Raw genomic sequence first — 20,220 nt, 5'->3', positions numbered from 1 at the left:
GGCTGACCTCTGCCCCGAGGGTCTTTACCAAGCTAATGGTGTTTGTGGCTGCAAGTCTAAGGAGGGAAGGGACTCACGTCTACTCCTACCTGGACGACTGGCTGATCAGAGCAGTATCCCCAGAACAAGCTCAGATCCATCTAGATTATGTTTGCCACTTCCTTCACAAGCTGGGCTTCTCCCTCAACTTAAAGAAGTCACAGATGATACCATCACAGACACTCCAGTTCATTGGAGCAGTCCTGGACACATCCCTGGGAAAAGCCTCGCCACCAGAGGTGAGGGCTCAACATATTGTACAGATGGTCACCAGGTTTCAAAATGCCCAACCTCTACCAGCCTTTGTTTTTTTGAGTTTGCTCGGCCTCATGGCATTCTGCATCTTCCTAGTGCCAGAGGCTCGCCTGAGAATGAGATCTCTCCAGTGGGCACTAAGGACCCAGTGGTCACAATTCTCAGGGAGAATGTCAGATCTCCTATTAATTCCGGACAGAGTAGCTCGCGACCTTAATTGGTGGGCCAATCGGGAGAACATCTTAAAAGGAGAACAGTTTTGCCAACCATGGCCGGAGATAACAGTAGTCACGGATGCTTCACTGACGTGGTGGGGAGCCCATGCCAAGGACTTGACCATCAGCGGTCGTTGGTCTCCATCGGAGTCCAGACTACACATCAGCCTATTAGAGCTGAGACCAATCAGACTAGCGCTGAAAGCTTTCCTGCCATCAGTACAAGGAAAAAATGTCCTGATAATGACGGACAACACAGTGGCCATGCACTACCTCAACAAAAGAGGAGGCGTAGGGTCACTGCCACTGTGCAGAGAGGCAATGCAGTTCTGGTTTTGGGCAATTCAAGAAGGAATCTCTCTATCGGCAGTTTACCTAGCCGGAGAGAAGAACTTGACGGCGGATGCTGTGAGCAGGCAGAACACAGTCTCCCACGAGTGGGAACTAGCTCGGGAAGTCCTTCAAGAGATCTTCGTCCTATGGGAAACCCCTCAAGTGGATCTGTTCGTCACCAGTATCAACCGGAAGTGCGATCAGTATTGCTCAAGGGAATTTCCCCCGAGAGGAGCTCTAGGGGACGCGTTCGTAGTGGACTGGGAGTATCCACTTCTGTACGCGTTTCCTCCAGTCCCCGTCATTCCTCAAATGATCAGGAGGCTGAGAAGATTCCGGAAACCCATGATCCTAATTGCCCCGGATTGGGCCAGGAGAACATGGTACCCAGATCTTCTAGACATGTCCATCTGCCCTCCGATTCGTCTTCCGCAAAGAGAGGATCTTCTCTCGCAGAAGGGTGGTCAGGTTCTCCATCCGGATTTCAGAACCCTCAACCTTCACGCCTGGTTTCTGAAAGGCTGAGATACAAGGATTGGGATCTCCCAGATGACGTAATGGAGGTGTTGCTTTCAGCCAGAAGGCCAGCAACAAAGACTTTATACCGTTGCCGTTGGAACAAATTTTGCAGCTGGTGTAGAGAAACGAATATTGAACCCTTTTCATGTAATACGACGATGGCGTTATCTTTCTTGCTTTACTTAGCAAATTCAAGTCTTCAAGTTGTACGATCAAGGGCTACCTCGCAGCGCTGTCAATATTTAAGCGCACTGCTGAGGAGCCTTCATATTTCAAATTACCGTAGTAATTCAGTTTCTGAAAGGATTAACTCATGTTTTTCCACCAACCCCTTTTCAAGTTCCTTTGTGGGACCTAAACCTAGTCTTGAAATTTCTAATGGGTACTCCATTCGAACCTCTTCATTCCTGTTCATTAAGGTTTCTCACTCTTAAAACAGTTTTTCTAGTTGCTTTAACTTCTGCCAGAAGAGTGAGCGAATTACAAGCTGTATCTTGCAAACCTCCTCACACAATCTTTCACAAAGATAAGGTTGTTTTACAAATGAAGCCCAATTATCTCCCAAAGGTGGTCTCAGAATTCCACATTACTCAGAAAATAACTTTACCCTCATTCTATCCTCCTCCCCATCCAGGGAAAGAGTAAGAGCGATTACACAAGATGGATCCAAGGCGTGCCTTAAGCTTTTACATTAGCAGACTTGCAAGGATCAGGCAAGCAGACCAATTGTTTGTGGGATATGCAGGGCACAAATTAGGTTTGCCCATTACAAAACAAACCATTTCAAGATGGATTATTTTAACTATTATAGAATGCTATAAATTGGCAGGAAAAGAGCCCCCTCAACATCTTAGGGCTCATTCAATCAGGGGTATCGCAGCCTCTTTGGCTCTCCAAAGAGGAGTTCCGATTAAGGACATATGTGCGGCTGCCACATGGTCATCCGCACACACTTTTACCAAATGTACAGCCTTGATTCCTCCTCTAACCAAGAGACAAAATTTGGAAAAGCTGTGTTGCATTCTGTGCATCTTTAAAAGGAAACATTTCATTTTACTCCCACCTCCTCCATACACTACTATAATACTGCTATGGGAGTCTATCAAAGATAAGGAATACGTTGGAGGACACAATCCCTTTGAATAACAAGTTATTTACCAAAATGGTAACGTTCTTTCGATGGGATGTTCCTCCGACGTATTCCTTATCACCCCTCCCATTCTTCCCCGCGTAAAAAAATGTCCCTTGTAGTTGCACTTTACGCTCCTTCAAGGTTATTAACCAATTCATGCAAAGCAAAACTAAACTTCAAAACGGAACCGAGCAACGGACACTGCGCGAGACTTTTTGTACTCATGATGACGTTGTGCCGATACAGAGGCTGTCGAGGGACACCGAATCGAGGGACGTCGACGCACAGCACCCTCTACTGGGGAAAAAATTTCCGAGACCAGCAAGCTGGAATGGATTTTATCAAAGATATGGAATACACCGGAGGAACATCCCATCGAAAGAACGTTACCAGTTTGGTAAGTAACTTGTTCTTCGTCTTGTTACGGATTCTCTGAGTAAATGGGTCTCCTCTCAGAAATGTATGCTAGTGGACTGCTGAGCGATCCACTATTACCGATTACAGAAGCCCGGTATTAGGGGGCGGAAGTTCCTGCCGACGGCAAACCTCCAGCTGATGGGATCCATTGGGGGGGTACACCACCTTAATTCAGCTGTCGGCCATTTCCACTGGCTCCCGCAGAGCTGGTGGTAAAATTAGCAAATCCATCCAGAGCTGGTCTAAAAGTGGTTACATGTGATTTTACTGAATGGAAGTAAAAATAAATATTGATGTTTTATTTTTATTTGGGGGGGGTCCACCCAAACCCCCATTTCCCTTCATTTATTATCCCACGCCAGACCCCTCCCCACTCGTTTTAAACCCTTACCCACCCCATATATATTTCAAAAATTCAGTATTTTTTTTCATTAAAAATGTTTAGGTAAAAATGTTGTTTGTTATTTTCCATTCAGTAAAATCACTGCATACCCTAAAAGTGGGTACATTCTGTGTGCGGAAGCTCTGAAGCTCCACGGCCAAGGTGGATCTCCAAGGAACCCTGTCTCTAATAGCCCTTTTCCAGTAGGGGGACTCCATATGCTGCTCCACTATCTCGTGGCAGAAGACTGGTAACATAGCCGCCCACCGTATCACCCGGCAGTAATCTAACACTCCCCGGGCTTTACTATCCACTGCTAATTATCTAGAACTAGGCCACCTGGTGTCTCCTAAACAATCACATCTAAACACTTCTTGCATTCAGGCGTCACGTGGCAGCTCAGTTTGCACATGCCAAGAATGTTAAAAAGACGATAGATGCCCAGGGCTCTTGTCTATGCATACACACCTCCATAGTGAACTGCCACTGACCTCAGGGAAGCAATGACACACCGGCATCTGGATCTGAGGTAGCTAAATGCCAATCCATAGTGGGCCAGAGGTGTTAACCCTTTTTCTTTATTTCTCTGATAGTGATCAACTATGAGGTGTCAGTGACGACGGGGACCGTCAGAGGAGCGGGCACAAACGCCCACGTTTTCATGCAGCTTTATGGCGACAAAGGTAAAACGGAGGAGGTCTTCTTGAAGAGCAGGTCGAATGACTTTGAGAGAGGAGCAGTGGATATATTTAAGGTAAGTAGGACATAATGGTTGGCTCTCTTGATGTAAAGCCTTATGGGGTCACACCCTATATCTTCCAGAGTCGAAAAGAATGTTCTCGAAAATGTAGCTATGGTGAGCACCAATACTGATGACGTGGTCCTGTGGTTCATTTTTGGAAGGAAAAAAAGACAAATCAAACGGATTTCTTTTTTGTTAAATTAGTTGGTTTGTTTTATTACAGAAAGGGTTTATGGGAGGAGAACATTTTTCTAAAAAGTTATTCTGAATCAGTCCAGTCAGAGGTTGATAAACTGAGTAGCATTAAATTGTGTAACTGTTTATTCACAATTCTATAAAATAGACTAAATAATCTCTGCCCGAAAGGACCATTTTAATAATCTAAAAGGCCAGATGTATGTTTATCTGATGCTTTCATGCGCAGTAGAGGCTGCCCAGATGCACTGAATGCTCCACTAGAGGGAGCTGTTGCCTTGTGATATACAGTGGTCCAATTTGCATAGATTTGCCTGTAGTCACTGCTAGAGGTAGCTGTAGGCTTAGGATATGTAGTGGTCCTACCTTGTCAATGAAAACCTGCACTTTGGCCCGTGTACACGGGCCTGTGCACTAGTAGAAAAATAAGCTATTTTCTAGCCATGGATCAAAAAGAAATATATCCTCAAATAAACCAAAAGAGAATTATCTAAGTCTGGGCTCTGCAACCTGCAGCTCTCCGGATGTTTTTGACTATTGCTCCCATGATCCCTCGGCATTGGCTGTGCTGGTTAGGGATCATGGGAGTTGTAATCCAAAACATCCATAGCGCTGAAGGCTGCAGACATCTGAAATAACGACAGCCAACCCTGGGCTGATGCTCCATTTTCTTCAGATAGTTACCTATTTCACAAGAGGTCGAAACTATCCATAGATTTAGTCCTTCTGGAACTGAAGTCTTTCAAAGGTCAAGCAAATCTTGGAGAAGGAGGGAATATCCTGAACCATTTGCAACCTATACAAGCAAAGACGTTTATTTATTTATTTATGTATTTATTTATTAAACATTCTTGTATACCGCGCCACCTGACCGAGGCCCTCAGGGCCCGCACACACAACAAAACAAACAAACGTGGCTACAAAAAGGTCAGTCTGGAAAACAGTGAATCTAGGCCTCGTTAAACAATAGGCATGGGAGCTCAACAGTTTAATCAGGTGGTTTTTCAAAGAGCAGTATTTTCAACTTTTTCTTGAATTCTACCGTTGATGGAATAGTTCTCAGACAAGGGGGGAAGTAAGTTCCAGGAAATAGGGCTCTGAACGTTGAAGCTGCGCCCACCGGCCTTCGCCAATTTAATGATACTCAGTCTATCAACCTCAGAAGGAACCACAGCTGTGTTTGCCTTGCCAGTATTCAAATCGGTCTTCCGCAGGCTGAACGCACATGTTTGGTCCAAGCACTTGCAGCCACCTGCTGATCTAGCTAATTTCTCAAATACCCAGAGACTCCATCACTTCACAGGCATTTCCATTGCTACCCTACACCCAAGTACTCACCACACACCCAAGGACTCATATGACGTTGTAGGAAATAGGATCCAATGACCAGGTACTGTTACCCGGTGCCCTGTATGGGCTGCATGTAGCAGATTTTACCATGATATGCAAGAATTTGCCACAATTTGCCAATTATTTTAACCATAAACACAGGTTTTCAAACTAGGTGCTAGGCATTGGGATCAGGTGCCCTAGTACCCCAATAACCAGGCATTGGTATCATAGGACGGACGCACACTATTTCCTTGTTATTGACATTATTTGCCCATGTACTCATATAATTTTCAAAGACTCAGCATTAAATGTGTTCACACAATTGTCAAGAATTGTTATCAAAATTCCAGGTCACTCCTTTTGTCAGGTGTGGGCCTTATTTGGCCAGCTTACTCGTATAATTTCTCATCTCAAGTATATGGTCAGCTACTCACATCATATGGCAGGTATTACCATCAATACTATTTAACAGCATCAAATGCTGACATATTTTTCCAGGTACTGCCATCATATGTCCACTTTCTTACATTGTGTAGTGCATTTTCACCTGCAATTTTCGGGTACACTTGCCATTTTCCGTGCATTGCCAAATGTGCCAGGAAGTGCCCTTGTATACCAAGGTATTCTCCTTCTTTGCCGGAGAATTACAAGGTGCACACAATATTTCTAAGAATTGGCATCAAAGGCTAAGATAATCACACTATAGGCAGGTGCTGCTATAAAAAACCTAGGTACACATTCCATTTCCAGTTATTGGCATCTAAGGCACAGGTACTCACTATCCCGAGGAATGTCCATGTAAAGCCTGGTATTATCATAAAACAACCCTGTACTCACACCATTGCCAAGTATCAACATCAAAGTCGCAGTTACTCCCTCCATTGTCAAGTTTTGCCTTCAAACGTCTAGGTAAACTGAACTTAGTACTCACCCCATGTTCACCCGTTGCCCACAAACACACAGGCACACCTGCCATTTGCAAAGCAACATCAGAAATGATTGTAGAGCAGCAGGCCTATACCATCTGCAGCGCAGCTGGCTTTGCCAACTCCCTCTACTTTTGCAGAGGGTTGGGTTTAACCACAGGAGCTGTGCCATCCCGAGCCTCTTTCCATAGGAGTAAGGGTAATCTGAGAGGGGAAGCAAAGGTTCTGTGCTGTTCCACAGCTGCCAACACTGTACAAGATCTGGTTATTTGATCTTGCTATGCACTGTCCCATCCCTGGCCATTGCCTTTGGGGATGAGTTTCCTGGTGTGATAGAGGAATAGAGGAAGCAAGGCGGCTGTGCTCTTCTACGGTTGCCAACACTGTACAAGATCTGGCTGTGCTAGAGGAAAGCAATGTCTTTGATCTTCCTGTGCACCACCCCATCCCTGACCATTGTCTCTGCTTTTGGGGATGAGTTACATGGTGTGATAGAGGAAGCAAGGTTGCTGTGCTTCTATGGTTGCCAACACTGTACAAGATCTGGCTGTGCTAAAGAAAAGCACTGTTTCTGCACTTGCTATGCACTGTCCCATCCCTGGCCATTGTCTCTGCCTTTGGGGATGAGTTACCCGGTGTGATAGAGGAAGCAAAGCGGCTGTGCTCTTCTATGGTTGCCAACACTGTACAAGAGCTGGCTGTGCTAGAGAAAAGCAATGTCTTTGATCTTGCTACGCAGTACCCCATCTCGGGCCATTGCCTCTGCCTTTGGGGATGAGTAACCTGGTGGGATAGATGAAGCAAGGCTACTGTGCTCTTCTGCAGATGCCTACACGGAACAAGATCTGGCTGTGCTAGAGGAAAGCAATGTCGTTGCACTTTCTATGCACTGCCCCATTCCTGATCATTGTCTCTGCCTTTGGGGATGAGTCACCTTGTTTGATAGAGGAAGCAAGGCTGCTGTGCTCTTCTACAGTTGCCAACATGTACAAGAGGTGGCTATGTTAGAGGAAAGCAATGTCTTTGGGCTTGCTATGCAGTACCCCATCCCTGCCCATTATCTCTGCAGTTGGGGAGGAGTTACCTGGTGTGCTAGAGGAATCAAGTCTGCTGTGCTCTTCTACGTTTGCCAACACTCTACAAGATCTGGATGTGCTAGAGGAAAAGCAATGTCGTTGTGCTTGCTACGCAGTACCCCAATCCAGGCATTTATCTCTGCCTTTGGGGATGTGTTACCTGCTGTGAGAGAGGAAGCAAAGCTGCTGTGCTCTTCTACGGTTGCCAACACTGTACAAGATCTGGCTGTGCTAGAGGAAAGCAATGTCTTTGATCTTCCTGTGCACCACCCCATCCCTGACCATTGTCTCTGCTTTTGGGGATGAGTTACATGGTGTGATAGAGGAAGCAAGGTTGCTGTGCTTCTACGGTTGCCAACACTGTACAAGATCTGGCTGTGCTAAAGAAAAGCACTGTTTTTGCACTTGCTATGCACTGCCCCATCCCTGGCTATTGTCTCTGCCTTTGGGGATGAGTTACCCGGTGTGATAGAGGAAGCAAAGCGGCTGTACTCTTCTATGGTTGCCAACACTGTACAAGAGCTGGCTGTGCTAGAGAAAAGCAATGTCTTTGATCTTGCTATGCAGTACCCCATCTCAGGCCATTGCCTCTGCCTTTGGGGATGAGTAACCTGGTGGGATAGAGGAAGCAAGGCTACTGTGCTCTTCTGCAGATGCCTACACGGAACAAGATCTGGCTGTGCTAGAGGAAAGCAATGTCGTTGCACTTTCTATGCACTGCCCCATTCCTGACCATTGTCTCTGCCTTTGGGGATGAGTCACCTTGTTTGATAGAGGAAGCAAGGCTGCTGTGCTCTTCTACAGTTGCCAACATGTACAAGAGCTGGCTATGTTAGAGGAAAGCAATGTATTTGGGCTTGCTATGCAGTACCCCATCCCTGCCCATTATCTCTGCATTTGGGGAGAAGTTACCTGGTGTGCTAGAGGAATCAAGTCTGCTGTGCTCTTCTACGTTTGCCAACACTCTACAAGATCTGGCTGTGCTAGAGGAAAAGCAATGTCTTTGTGCTTGCTACGCAGTACCCCAATCCAGGCAATTATCTCTGCCTTTGGGGATGTGTTACCTGCTGTGAGAGCGGAAGCAAAGCTGCTGTGCTCTTCTACGGTTGTCAACACTGTACAAGATCTGGCTGTGCTAGAGGAAAGCAATGTCTTTGATCTTCCTGTGCACCACCCCATCCCTGACCATTGTCTCTGCTTTTGGGGATGAGTTACATGGTATGATAGAGGAAGCAAGGTTGCTGTGCTTCTACGGTTGCCAACACTGTACAAGATCTGGCTGTGCTAAAGAAAAGCACTGTTTTTGCACTTGCTATGCACTGCCCCATCCCTGGCTATTGTCTCTGCCTTTGGGGATGAGTTACCCGGTGTGATAGAGGAAGCAAAGCGGCTGTACTCTTCTATGGTTGCCAACACTGTACAAGAGCTGGCTGTGCTAGAGAAAAGCAATGTCTTTGATCTTGCTATGCAGTACCCCATCTCGGGCCATTGCCTCTGCCTTTGGGGATGAGTAACCTGGTGGGATAGAGGAAGCAAGGCTACTGTGCTCTTCTGCAGATGCCTACACGGAACAAGATCTGGCTGTGCTAGAGGAAAGCAATGTCGTTGCACTTTCTATGCACTGCCCCATTCCTGATCATTGTCTCTGCCTTTGGGGATGAGTCACCTTGTTTGATAGAGGAAGCAAGGCTGCTGTGCTCTTCTACAGTTGCCAACATGTACAAGAGCTGGCTATGTTAGAGGAAAGCAATGTCTTTGGGCTTGCTATGCAGTACCCCATCCCTGCCCATTATCTCTGCATTTGGGGAGGAGTTAGCTGGTGTGCTAGAGGAATCAAGTTTGCTGTGCTCTTCTACGTTTGCCAACGCTCTACAAGATCTGGCTGTGCTAGAGGAAAAGCAATGTCTTTGTGCTTGCTACGCAGTACCCCAATCCAGGCTATTATCTCTGCCTTTGGGGATGTGTTACCTGCTGTGAGAGAGGAAGCAAAGCTGCTGTGCTCTTCTACGGTTGCCAACACTGTACAAGATCTGGCTGTGCTAGAGGAAAGCAATGTCTTTGATCTTCCTGTGCACCACCCCATCCCTGACCATTGTCTCTGCTTTTGGGGATGAGTTACGTGGTGTGATAGAGGAAGCAAGGTTGCTGTGCTTCTACGGTTGCCAACACTGTACAAGATCTGGCTGTGCTAAAGAAAAGCACTGTTTGTGCACTTGCTATGCACTGCCCCATCCCTGGCCATTGTCTCTGCCTTTGGGGATGAGTTACCCGGTGTGATAGAGGAAGCAAAGTGGCTATACTCTTCTATGGTTGCCAATACTGTACAAGAGCTGGCTGTGCTAGAGAAAAGCAATGTCTTTGATCTTGCTACGCAGTACCCCATCTCGGGCCATTGCCTCTGCCTTTGGGGATGAGTAACCTGGTGTGATAGAGGAAGCAAGGCTACTGTGCTCTTCTGCAGATGCCTACACGGAACAAGATCTGGCTGTGCTAGAGGAAAGCAATGTTGTTGCACTTTCTATGCACTGCCCCATTCCTGACCATTGTCTCTGCCTTTGGGGATGAGTCACCTTGTTTGATAGAGGAAGCAAGGCTGCTGTGCTCTTCTACAGTTGCCAACACGTACAAGAGCTGGCTATGTTAGAGGAAAGCAATGTCTTTGGGCTTGCTATGCAGTACCCCATCCCTGCCCATTATCTCTGCATTTGGGGAGGAGTTACCTGGTGTGCTAGAGGAATCAAGTCTGCTGTGCTCTTCTACGTTTGCCAACACTCTACAAGATCTGGCTGTGCTAGAGGAAAAGCAATGTCTTTGTGCTTGCTACGCAGTACCCCAATCCAGGCTATTATCTCTGCCTTTGGGGATGTGTTACCTGCTGTGAGAGAGGAAGCAAAGCTGCTGTGCTCTTCTACGGTTGCCAACACTGTACAAGATCTGGCTGTGCTAGAGGAAAGCAATGTATTTGATCTTCATGTGCACCACCCCATCCCTGACCATTGTCTCTGCTTTTGGGGATGAGTTACATGGTGTGATAGAGGAAGCAAGGCTGCTGTGCTTCTACGGTTGCCAACACTGTACAAGATCTGGCTGTGCTAGAGAAAAGCACTGTTTTTGCACTTGCTATGCACTGCCCCATTCCTGGCCATTGTCTCTGCCTTTGGGGATGAGTTACCTGGTGTGCTAGAGGAATCAAGTCTGCTGTGCTCTTCTACGTTTGCCAACACTCTACAAGATCTGGCTGTGCTAGAGGAAAAGCAATGTCTTTGTGCTTGCTACGCAGTACCCCAATCCAGGCTATTATCTCTGCCTTTGGGGATGTGTTACCTACTGTGAGAGAGGAAGCAAAGCTGCTGTGCTCTTCTACGGTTGCCAACACTGTACAAGATCTGGCTGTGCTAGAGGAAAGCAATGTATTTGATCTTCCTGTGCACCACCCCATCCCTGACCATTGTCTCTGCTTTTGGGGATGAGTTACATGGTGTGATAGAGGAAGCAAGGCTGCTGTGCTTCTACGGTTGCCAACACTGTACAAGATCTGGCTGTGCTAGAGAAAAGCACTGTTTTTGCACTTGCTATGCACTGCCCCATTCCTGGCCATTGTCTCTGCCTTTGGGGATGAGTTACCCGGTGTGATAGAGGAAGCAAAGCGGCTGTACTCTTCTCTGGTTGCCAACACTGTCCAAGATCTGGCTGTGCTAGAAAAAGCACTGTCTTTGCACTTGCTATGCACTGCTGCATCCCTGGCCTGTACAAGATCTGGCTGTCCTAGAGGAAAGCAATGTTGTTGCACTTGCTATGCAGTACCCCATCCCTGGCCATTGCCTTTGGGGATGAGTTTATTGGTGTGATAGAGGAAGCAAGGCTGCTGTGCTCTTCTACGGTTGCCAACACTGTACAAGTCTGGCTGTGCTAGAGGAAAGCAATGTTGTTGCACTTGCTATGCAGTACCCCATCCCTGCCCTGTATAAGATCTGGCTGTGCTAGAGAAAAGCAATGTCTTTGCACTTGCTGTGCACTGCCCCATCCCTGGCCATTGTCTCTGCCTTTGGGGATGAGTTACCCGGTGTGATAGAGGAAGCAAAGCGGCTGTACTCTTCTCTGGTTGCCAACACTGTCCAAGATCTGGCTGTGCTAGAAAAAGCACTGTCTTTGCACTTGCTATGCACTGCTGCATCCCTGGCCTGTACAAGATCTGGCTGTCCTAGAGGAAAGCAATGTTGTTGCACTTGCTATGCAGTACCCCATCCCTGGCCATTGCCTTTGGGGATGAGTTTACTGGTGTGATAGAGGAAGCAAGTCTGCTGTGCTCTTCTACGGTTGCCAACACTGTACAAGTCTGGCTGTGCTAGAGGAAAGCAATGTTGTTGCACTTGCTATGCAGTACCCCATCCCTGCCCTGTACAAGATCTGGCTGTGCTAGAGAAAAGCAATGTCTTTGCACTTGCTGTGCACTGCCCCATCCCTGGCCTCTTTGCCTTTGACAAAGGGGTTGGACGGTGGGCTGGTTAGGTAGAGAGCATGAACACAGCAGCATGGTGTCCGTGTGTGCCTTCCCTCCATCTGCTCTAGCAGGAGGCTGAGTGCACTGAGGTGGGGTGCAGATTCCATTCTCTCTCCCTTTAGAATGCTCTTTTTTGGCATGCACAGTTCTGTCAGTGGACCAAAGTACTGCATGCCTCCACGAATTGGTGTGAAAATGCAACATTTTCCAGAGTCCTCCCGTAGAAACATGAATGAAATGTGTCAATTTCACATCAATGCCTTGGTTAACAATATAATGTTCCCCAAATACCTTATGATTTAATCTCATCCGTGACAAATGGAATAGCAACTACCATGTACCAGAAAGTGTAGTTTAGCTACAAGGGCAAAGGCAAGGTTTTACATATTACATGTTCCAACACCCAAGATGGCGAGACATTTATAAAGATGAGGTGGCAATGCACTACCCAGCCCTCACTTAGAAGCCATCAAAACTAAAAGTATGGAAGCATCCATCCGAGATAAGGGAAAGAAAGAACATTGGATGCCATCCAAGACCGGGCTGAGCAAGTCAAACAAACTGATCTTTCGAACAAGAGGATCGCAGTAAATTGATAAATAGATTATGATGTTTATGTCAGAGCTGCGAGAGGCAACATTCCTATATATGGGCAAAATGGAAAAGAATAGAGGAGACCAAAGACTGCTGTAGATTCTGCTCTTTCCCAAAGGAAACATCAGAGCATTTATTTTTGGAATGCGAAGCACTTATATCCCAACGCTTATTAGTACCTGGCGAGAGTCAAGCAGAATGCAACACGCATTCTGATTGGCTCTCGCCGGGTCGTTACACGGCTGAGAATCCTTCAATTCTCGGCTGGGATTCCAGCCGCCTTGTCCTCAGCGGGGGGCGTGGCATCCCCGCTCCAAGCCTCCCCACGGCTGAGAGGCTGCCTTCGCCCCCCGCCGGGGACTCGCTTATGCCTTTTTTGTTTTTTTCCCTTCTCTTCTTCCTCCCTGCCCTCCCCACCCCCACTTACCTTCTTGCTCCTTTGTCCCCGGTGGGGGACGATGGCAGCCTCCAGCCGTGTGGAGATGCGGAGCGGGGCCATCCCCGCTCCGCGCTTCCACGCGGCTGGATGCTTCCATCGTCCCCCGCCAGGGATGCAGGTACGTTTTAAAAAAAAACGTTTTTTTACTTCTACTCCTGCCCTCCCAACCCCACTTACCTTCTGCTCCTTTATTTCGGGAACGGACGCGCTGGAAACATTACCTGAGTCGGTAATGCCCCTGCCACTCGGGTCATATTGCTTTAATATGCTCTGTTATGGCAGCAATACTGGTTGATGGTTTGGAAGATGTGTTGGTCTAGGATCCCTTACCATTTAAGCAAAGGTTTGTTTCAATTTTTAATGTTAATTGGGATGACAGAGTAGATGGAGTGGTAGGAATAGCTTCTAAAATGATTTAATTGCATTTTAATATGACTAATTTGTGGTTTTTAGTGTTGAAGGTTTTAACCAAAAATTTTAAAATGGTAAGGTAGTGTTACCTTTATTTTACTGTGTATTAATGTATTTGTGTAAAGTTTTAATGGATTTTAAAGCTGAAAGTACAATAAAAGAAAAACAAAACAACAAAAAAATATGAAATGGAAGGATGGTGATTTGGCTGCTGGGAAAGGTCTAATATTTGCAAACAGTCACTTCCACTACCAGGTAAAGCTGTACATTTAGATTTTTTAGTAGGCAGAAAATTGGAAGGGCAAGGGTAAAAAGAAGAAAGATATACATTTTGAAAATGCAAAAAAGTATCTTTGTATTCTATTTATAAATCTGAATGTTAATTAGATCTTTCTTGTTTGCTTTTTGATTGTGTTCTTTTTCTTTTATTTTGATTCCCGAATTGTTAGTGTAATAATCATTCTTGAATAAAATATTAAAAGGCCAAAAGTGCTGAGTAAAAATTAAATAAAACTTCATTTGCTATTAGATTTTAGAATTGCTTATGAAATTGGAAAATTCACATTTCATTGTTAATGAGCATGACTTGCGTCCCAGGTGGAAGCTGCAGACGTCGGAAAGATCCTCAAGCTTCGGATTGGTCACGACGGCAAAGGCATTGGCGACGGCTGGTACCTGGAAAGTGTCAGGGTCAAGAGACTAGAGGTGAAGATGGTCGAGCCCGATAAGAAGAAAAAGAAAAAAAAGAAGAAATCCAGCGATGAGGATGAGGAACCAAAAATAGACGAAGTGGTAGAAGAGTACAACTTCCTGTGCCAGCGCTGGCTGGCAAAGGGGGAAGGAGACGGGGAAATAGTGGTGGAGCTGTTGCCAGAAGATGGAGCGGGCCTTGAAGGTAAGTTGCAATCAGAGAGAAATCACTGCATGACAAACGTTTATGTTTGAAGAGCTTTAATAGGCTGTACACTAATCGATCAATCATGCAACGTATTCAATTAGATTCAGCAACAACCAGACGAATCTCGGTTTGGGTAGAAGAAATGTTTGCAACACAGTCCAAGAAATGTCCCATGAACACATTGTGTACAAGGAAGTCTGAGCTCTGCAAGATAACAGATTTCCCTTATATCAAGTAATGTCATTAACACCAGTTCTAAAAGCGTAATTGCTCATGTATTTGGGCATTCATTCCTGTATGGACCAAGTTCTTTCCAGGACGGCCATCTTGTTCTACTCCTGATTATCCCACAGGCCATGTGTCAGCGTCCAATGCACCATTTGTTATTTGTATGGCGAAGTAGCTTAAGGGAGTCCCACGATCACCATTATGTAAATGTACAAATCACGTGTGCCGAGTAATGGATACTAACATAAAGCAAGATTCAGAAATGCAAATCAATTTTACAATGCAGCCAAGCAAGGAAGTTCGTACTGTAAGGAACTCATGGTGGGAACAGTATAGCCTAAGTTGCCTCTGTCTGTTTTATCTGGTTCACTTTCTTTAGACTGAGGGAATAACTCCCTTTCTAAAATCCCCTGGCAATTTCATCTCCTTGACGTATCTCAAACAGGATCTCATCATGATTCTGTAAGAGAACCTTCACATCTCCCCGGAGGTCGGGATCAATAACGCCTGGTAAGACGTCTATCCCGAACTTGCATTCTAGGCCAGATTTTGGGGCCAATAATATGTAACACCCTGAATCATTCCTCTTTTCCCAGGAGGGATAATAGCTTCCCTACTAATGCAGATATCAAACACTATTGATTCGTTGGTGGCGATGGAAGGGTTAGAGGCTCTATAAGTTTCTTAAACTGTAGGGTTCCCCAATTTGTTTCAATTGAGTGGCATCCCTCTCCTGACACCATGCCTAGACCATCAAACAATAATAAGGCAGTCTGAGTGGTATCTTGCCAAATAAAAGGGCCTATTGCCAATCCTTACACTAAATACAAAAAGAAGTGTGGGATAATTTTCATAAGAAAGAAGGAAGTGTTCACAAATAATAAGTTAGGGTGCTATGACCGGGGTTTCCCTTCACCACATTTTCAGCACAGGACAAGGTAAAATTCTGGAGCACAGCACATGCTCGAGCTTTCCCAGCACGAGCTAACAGTTCTGCTCTCAGTAATCTGGGCCTTTGGTGGTTAAGTCTATTTTCTACAAAAAAGCCTCCTGCCTCCGTGGACCTGATGTATCCAAAATAATAAACAAAGAGTTCCTTTTCACATGTACATTGGGTGATGCCTTTTCACCCCAGGGTCCCTCCTCTTCTGGGCTCAGACCCTTCTTAATAGTAGCTTCCCTCAGACGGGTTAACTACGGCTTCTCCAAACAATCTCTTCTGTGACATTCACGAATCTTAATGTCTTTTTGAACAGTTCACTGTGGACATCCTTCTGCCGGGTTCACTCTTGTCAACACACTGTACATCGGGACTTTAGACTTCACCCCCTGTTCATCGGCATCCCTCCTTCTGTTCACTCTTGCCAACTTTATCAATCGCACAATTTCTCAGTCAGTTCTTAAGAAGCGGATTTAATTTCCCTTAGCTTCACAATCATCTGTCAGCCAAAGACGTTCAGCTGTACAGAGGATTTTACTGGACCCCTGTATAACAACTTTGACCACTTTCTCGCCTTTCCCAAGGCCTTCTTGTATTGGTAGTTCTTACAATTGAGTAATCACCCAGAGTTTCCTGAGTGAGTACCCACGTGGAGCCTGACTCGTCTGTTCCTGGTTTTTCCCCCTTTTGGTATCAACAGTTCTTTGTATTTTTTCACAGTTCAATTAGCTGTTTGCTACTTTCACTCAACACAATTCGGTTTCTTAGCAGCTCTCCCCTCGATTCACTGGCTGTGATAAACCGCTTGGCTTTTTTTGTCTATGGAGTCAAGGTTTGTTCTACGGAGACAAGTATCTCTCCCTGGCTTGGTTATTAGCAGAGGCGGGCCCTTTGTAACGTTGACATCTGCTGCAACACACGCTGGCTATTGTTTGCGGTCTTACGATTCCTTCTGCAGAGGTATCACAGTCCTTGGTTGGAAAGGGCAAGGTCGCTTCTCTCCTTGTCACGCTCGCGGTTTGCACCGTCTTTCCCCTCCTCTTGAACTGCCGAGCTGAGGTAGCTCTTTCTTTGTGCGGTCTGCCTTGCTCGTATTGTGCTCTCGTTCTCCGCCTTTTATCCCTGCGGGGAAGGGAAAGGACCATCAGGTGTGTGTGGTTCTGGTCATTTGCCCGATTTGCCTAACCCAGGTGTTAGGGCATATCAGTGAAATGGCTCAAGTGTTAGTCTGTCGTCCTTCGTGATATGTGAAAGTGTTTGTGTCAGAAATGTGGGGTGGGTAGAGTGTTTGAGCATCCTACGTGAGAGGTTGGGAAAAAGGTCTTATAAGAAGGGGTTGGTACTGCTTCCCACCCCTCGGTGTCCCACTTCCACTCCCCGAGGACACCCCCGTCCAGGTAATCCTCCCTCACTGGTCGACCCCCAGGAACTGAATCCAATAGCGACGGCCATGTCCTGGCCGCCTAGATGACAGACCCCCGGGGACTAGTCATGGAGACACCTTCAGGTTTCTCACAGTACTGACATCTGCCGGAAGCAGTATGCCACTGTCCTTGAGTAAAAGGTGACTGAAAATAACAAATCCTCAAGTATAGGCGAGGGGTCTGTGTCTTTAAAGTAATGTGCAAGCACAAGAGCCTGGTGAGAGTTGTCGCCAACAAGTGAATATTTCTGAACTGCCGCACCTCAACTTGCAAGCACTGTGGTTCCAGTAATTAAGGATTTATAGACAAGACACCTTGTGGCACTTGCCTATTTTTACTTGGCAGAGATCACACCATGGTGTGAGCCGAATACTGCACGCAACTCTCTTTAGGAGCCCAGAGGAGAGGCATAGAAAGTGTTCCTGCATTTCTCTAAAAGGAAAACATCCGAAGAGGTAAACACCTTTAACAATCTTTAAAGAATGCAATTAGCATCAGAATAAAAACCGCAGAGACGTCTTTTAATTGTCGCTCAGGGAGCTCTTTTGGGCCTCCTCCGCCACAGTTAAAGTAGAGTGACTTATCGGACCCTCTGCATCACATATCGATGCCTTCACGAGAAAAGCCCAAGTTACCTCACAGACAGACTAGAATGGCTACCGCCAAGGAGGGTTCTCCGGTCAAACAACCCCAATCTCCTGCTTATTCCCAAATCAATGCTGGCCATCGTGGCTCGGGATTACTTCCCCCATACAGTGCCAAGACAGCGGAATTACCTACCTCCCGACTTAAGAACTTGCTCAAGCTTTGGGAAATTTAAACATGACCTCAAAACTGTCCTCTTTTGGTGAACGCACCCACTTTTGATCCACCCTGTTTTGTGTTTTGTTGTTTTTTGTTCACGTCCTTGCGCTGTTATGCCTCCGGGCCCTGTCTACGCGCACTACAAATAAATGAAATAAATAAATAAGTTATTGGTATGGAGGGGGAAGATGGAATGCGACCCTCGTCCTTCACATTTCTGCCACTAGTTCTTGGTGCTAGCAGTGTGTGCTGCCTGGCTTTACTATCCCGCTGCTATAAGGAGCTATTTCAGCCTCTACAGAGTATTATTTATTCTAGAGCTGTTATCTTACTCCCTATCACAGTAAGGTTATTTGATGCAAGCTAATGGCTGTAGAACTTTACTTTACTGGGTCATGGTACAGCTCAGAGAGGTAATCAATCCGTCTCAACCAGAGACACAGGTGAGATTTCCAGTGCAGTATAATCAAAAGCACGCACTGGCAAAGCCAACAGTGTTGCCTTTAATATAGGTGTGAAATGAAAATGTGGTGTATGTGTTTGTGTACATGATAGGCAATGGTAGATTGGATACATCTGCAATTAAGTGACATTTTTATCAAGATGGATGGCTGTAGTCCATATGGGACAAACATGTATGTACCACTATTTAAATATTCAAAGAAAATCATGTTTTTGTGTTTATACAAAGGTTTATACTCCAGGCAGAACTCTCTTTCTTCATCTCGCCGCTGGCTGCAAAGCATGCAGCAACATCCCCTGACAGGCAGCCCTTGGATGGGGTGATCGAAGTGAGCGGGAACGGTCGGGAGCGATGTCCCACTACTTTTATTTTTTGCTGTTTGACATTCCTCTGCTTTTTATGACCATAGTCACCATTCTATACAGAGGATGTGTCCATTCATGGCCCTGTGCAAGTGCAAAGTTGTCATAGGAGCCTTAGTTACTAGCCACTTAGCCTATTGCATGACACCTTGTCACATGTTGCACTGGGCTTCCGCCTACCCTCTCCCCTGCCCAGACCACAGTTCCACTACTTTTTTTGGTACACTTATAGCCCCTGTGTTGTAGGTGTATTTGCACTATGGGAAAGCAAACAGGGTAGCTCAAGGAATCGGCGCTGCACTTGCCAGATCTGTTGTGCACCCTACATGTCACAGGCCTTAGTGGGCCTAAATGCTAATGTACAAATGTACCCTACCTATATTTGCGCTGGTCCAATAAAACGTGATTTAAAATTCGCAGGAGGAAGGCTACTGCATGAATGAACTCCTAAGTACAGGGTGTTTCATGGCTAATGGTTGCTGCAGTGTTTGATGACCATGAAAAGGGGCCTCTTGGCGCTTGTCTTTAAGGAAATACTGGTTGGGTTTTGAAACTTCAGTTGGTAGAGTGGGCATCTGTAAACTTCCTAGTAAGAGGTTCATTTTTCTGTGTACTGGGGAAACCCCATGCTATTAAGGGCTCTGCAAAAGATGAGATGACCGACTATGGCAGCCTGTTGCAGCGACTTCTGCTGCAACACACGAGAAAGCCACTCCACTTACTCCGGCGTGGCGAGTGCTTAGTCTTAAAGCCTGTGCAGAGTTTCATTATCTGGCGGCGGTGCGCTCGTAAAATCTGTTCATTTTTTATTGTATTTATTTATTTATTTAAAATACATACAGCTATCACGCTTTGTATATACAGCATTGATGCATGTACAAACAATACAACACATATCACAATAAACAACAATCCCAAATTCTACAAATGTAATCAATGCATACCTAAAACTCCTATTCTACACAAATATACATTTTTCATCATTAAGCTAAACATTTTAAAATCTCAACAATTCTCAGATAGAATTTTACCATAATATACATAAGATTAAGATCATCACCTTGCATGAATGCATTCCATATTTCGTCTAACATATAAATATTGATCTGGTTATTATATGATTTAAAACACTTAATTCTGAACTTTGCTAGGCTTTCACAGCACATCAGCAGGTGCCATAGGGATTCAATGGTTGAACATCCACACAATCTACAGAGTCCTCTACTTCTCTCAATACCTGTCCATGACCCTTTTGTCTCGAATGCCTAAAATCTGTTAAGGAGGAACTGAAGGGGAACCCTGTGTAAAATGACATTTCAGGCATTCCCTTGCCCCCAAAAGTGCATTGAAATGCACATTGCAACTCACAGGGCTTTTGGGATTACAGTGGTACTAGTGCATGACTTTATTGAGGATTGACTGGTATTAGAAAGTGATCATGTGCAGGGAAGGCCTGCCATATGAGGTACGCTCATGGGCATATCATGGCAGCACCTGGCACATGGTAGTGCTAGCTGCCCATAAGGTTGCAGCAGGTGTCAAACTGTGTGAGTCAGGATGCATGGTGGCGGTGCTTGACAAATACCTACGTCA

At 45.8% G+C, this 20,220-nt stretch overlaps 1 protein-coding gene across 2 annotated transcripts in view; it reads left to right on the top strand.

Moving 5' to 3' along the window:
* Positions 1–20,220, top strand: part of LOXHD1 (lipoxygenase homology PLAT domains 1) — a 1,234,736-nt gene that overhangs the window by 800,526 nt on the left and 413,990 nt on the right. For both annotated transcript variants that reach the window (XM_069626921.1, XM_069626920.1), the window contains 2 exons: positions 3,886–4,046; positions 14,106–14,403. In XM_069626921.1, coding sequence (XP_069483022.1) covers positions 3,886–4,046; positions 14,106–14,403 — 459 coding nt within the window. The remainder of the gene's footprint in view (positions 1–3,885; positions 4,047–14,105; positions 14,404–20,220) is intronic.

Source organism: Ambystoma mexicanum, chromosome 6p (assembly GCF_040938575.1).
Source record: "Ambystoma mexicanum isolate Mex_15411 chromosome 6p, UKY_AmexF1_1, whole genome shotgun sequence".
NCBI classification, from domain to species: Eukaryota; Metazoa; Chordata; class Amphibia; order Caudata; family Ambystomatidae; genus Ambystoma; species Ambystoma mexicanum.
This window is presented reverse-complemented; position numbering and strand designations above follow the sequence as displayed.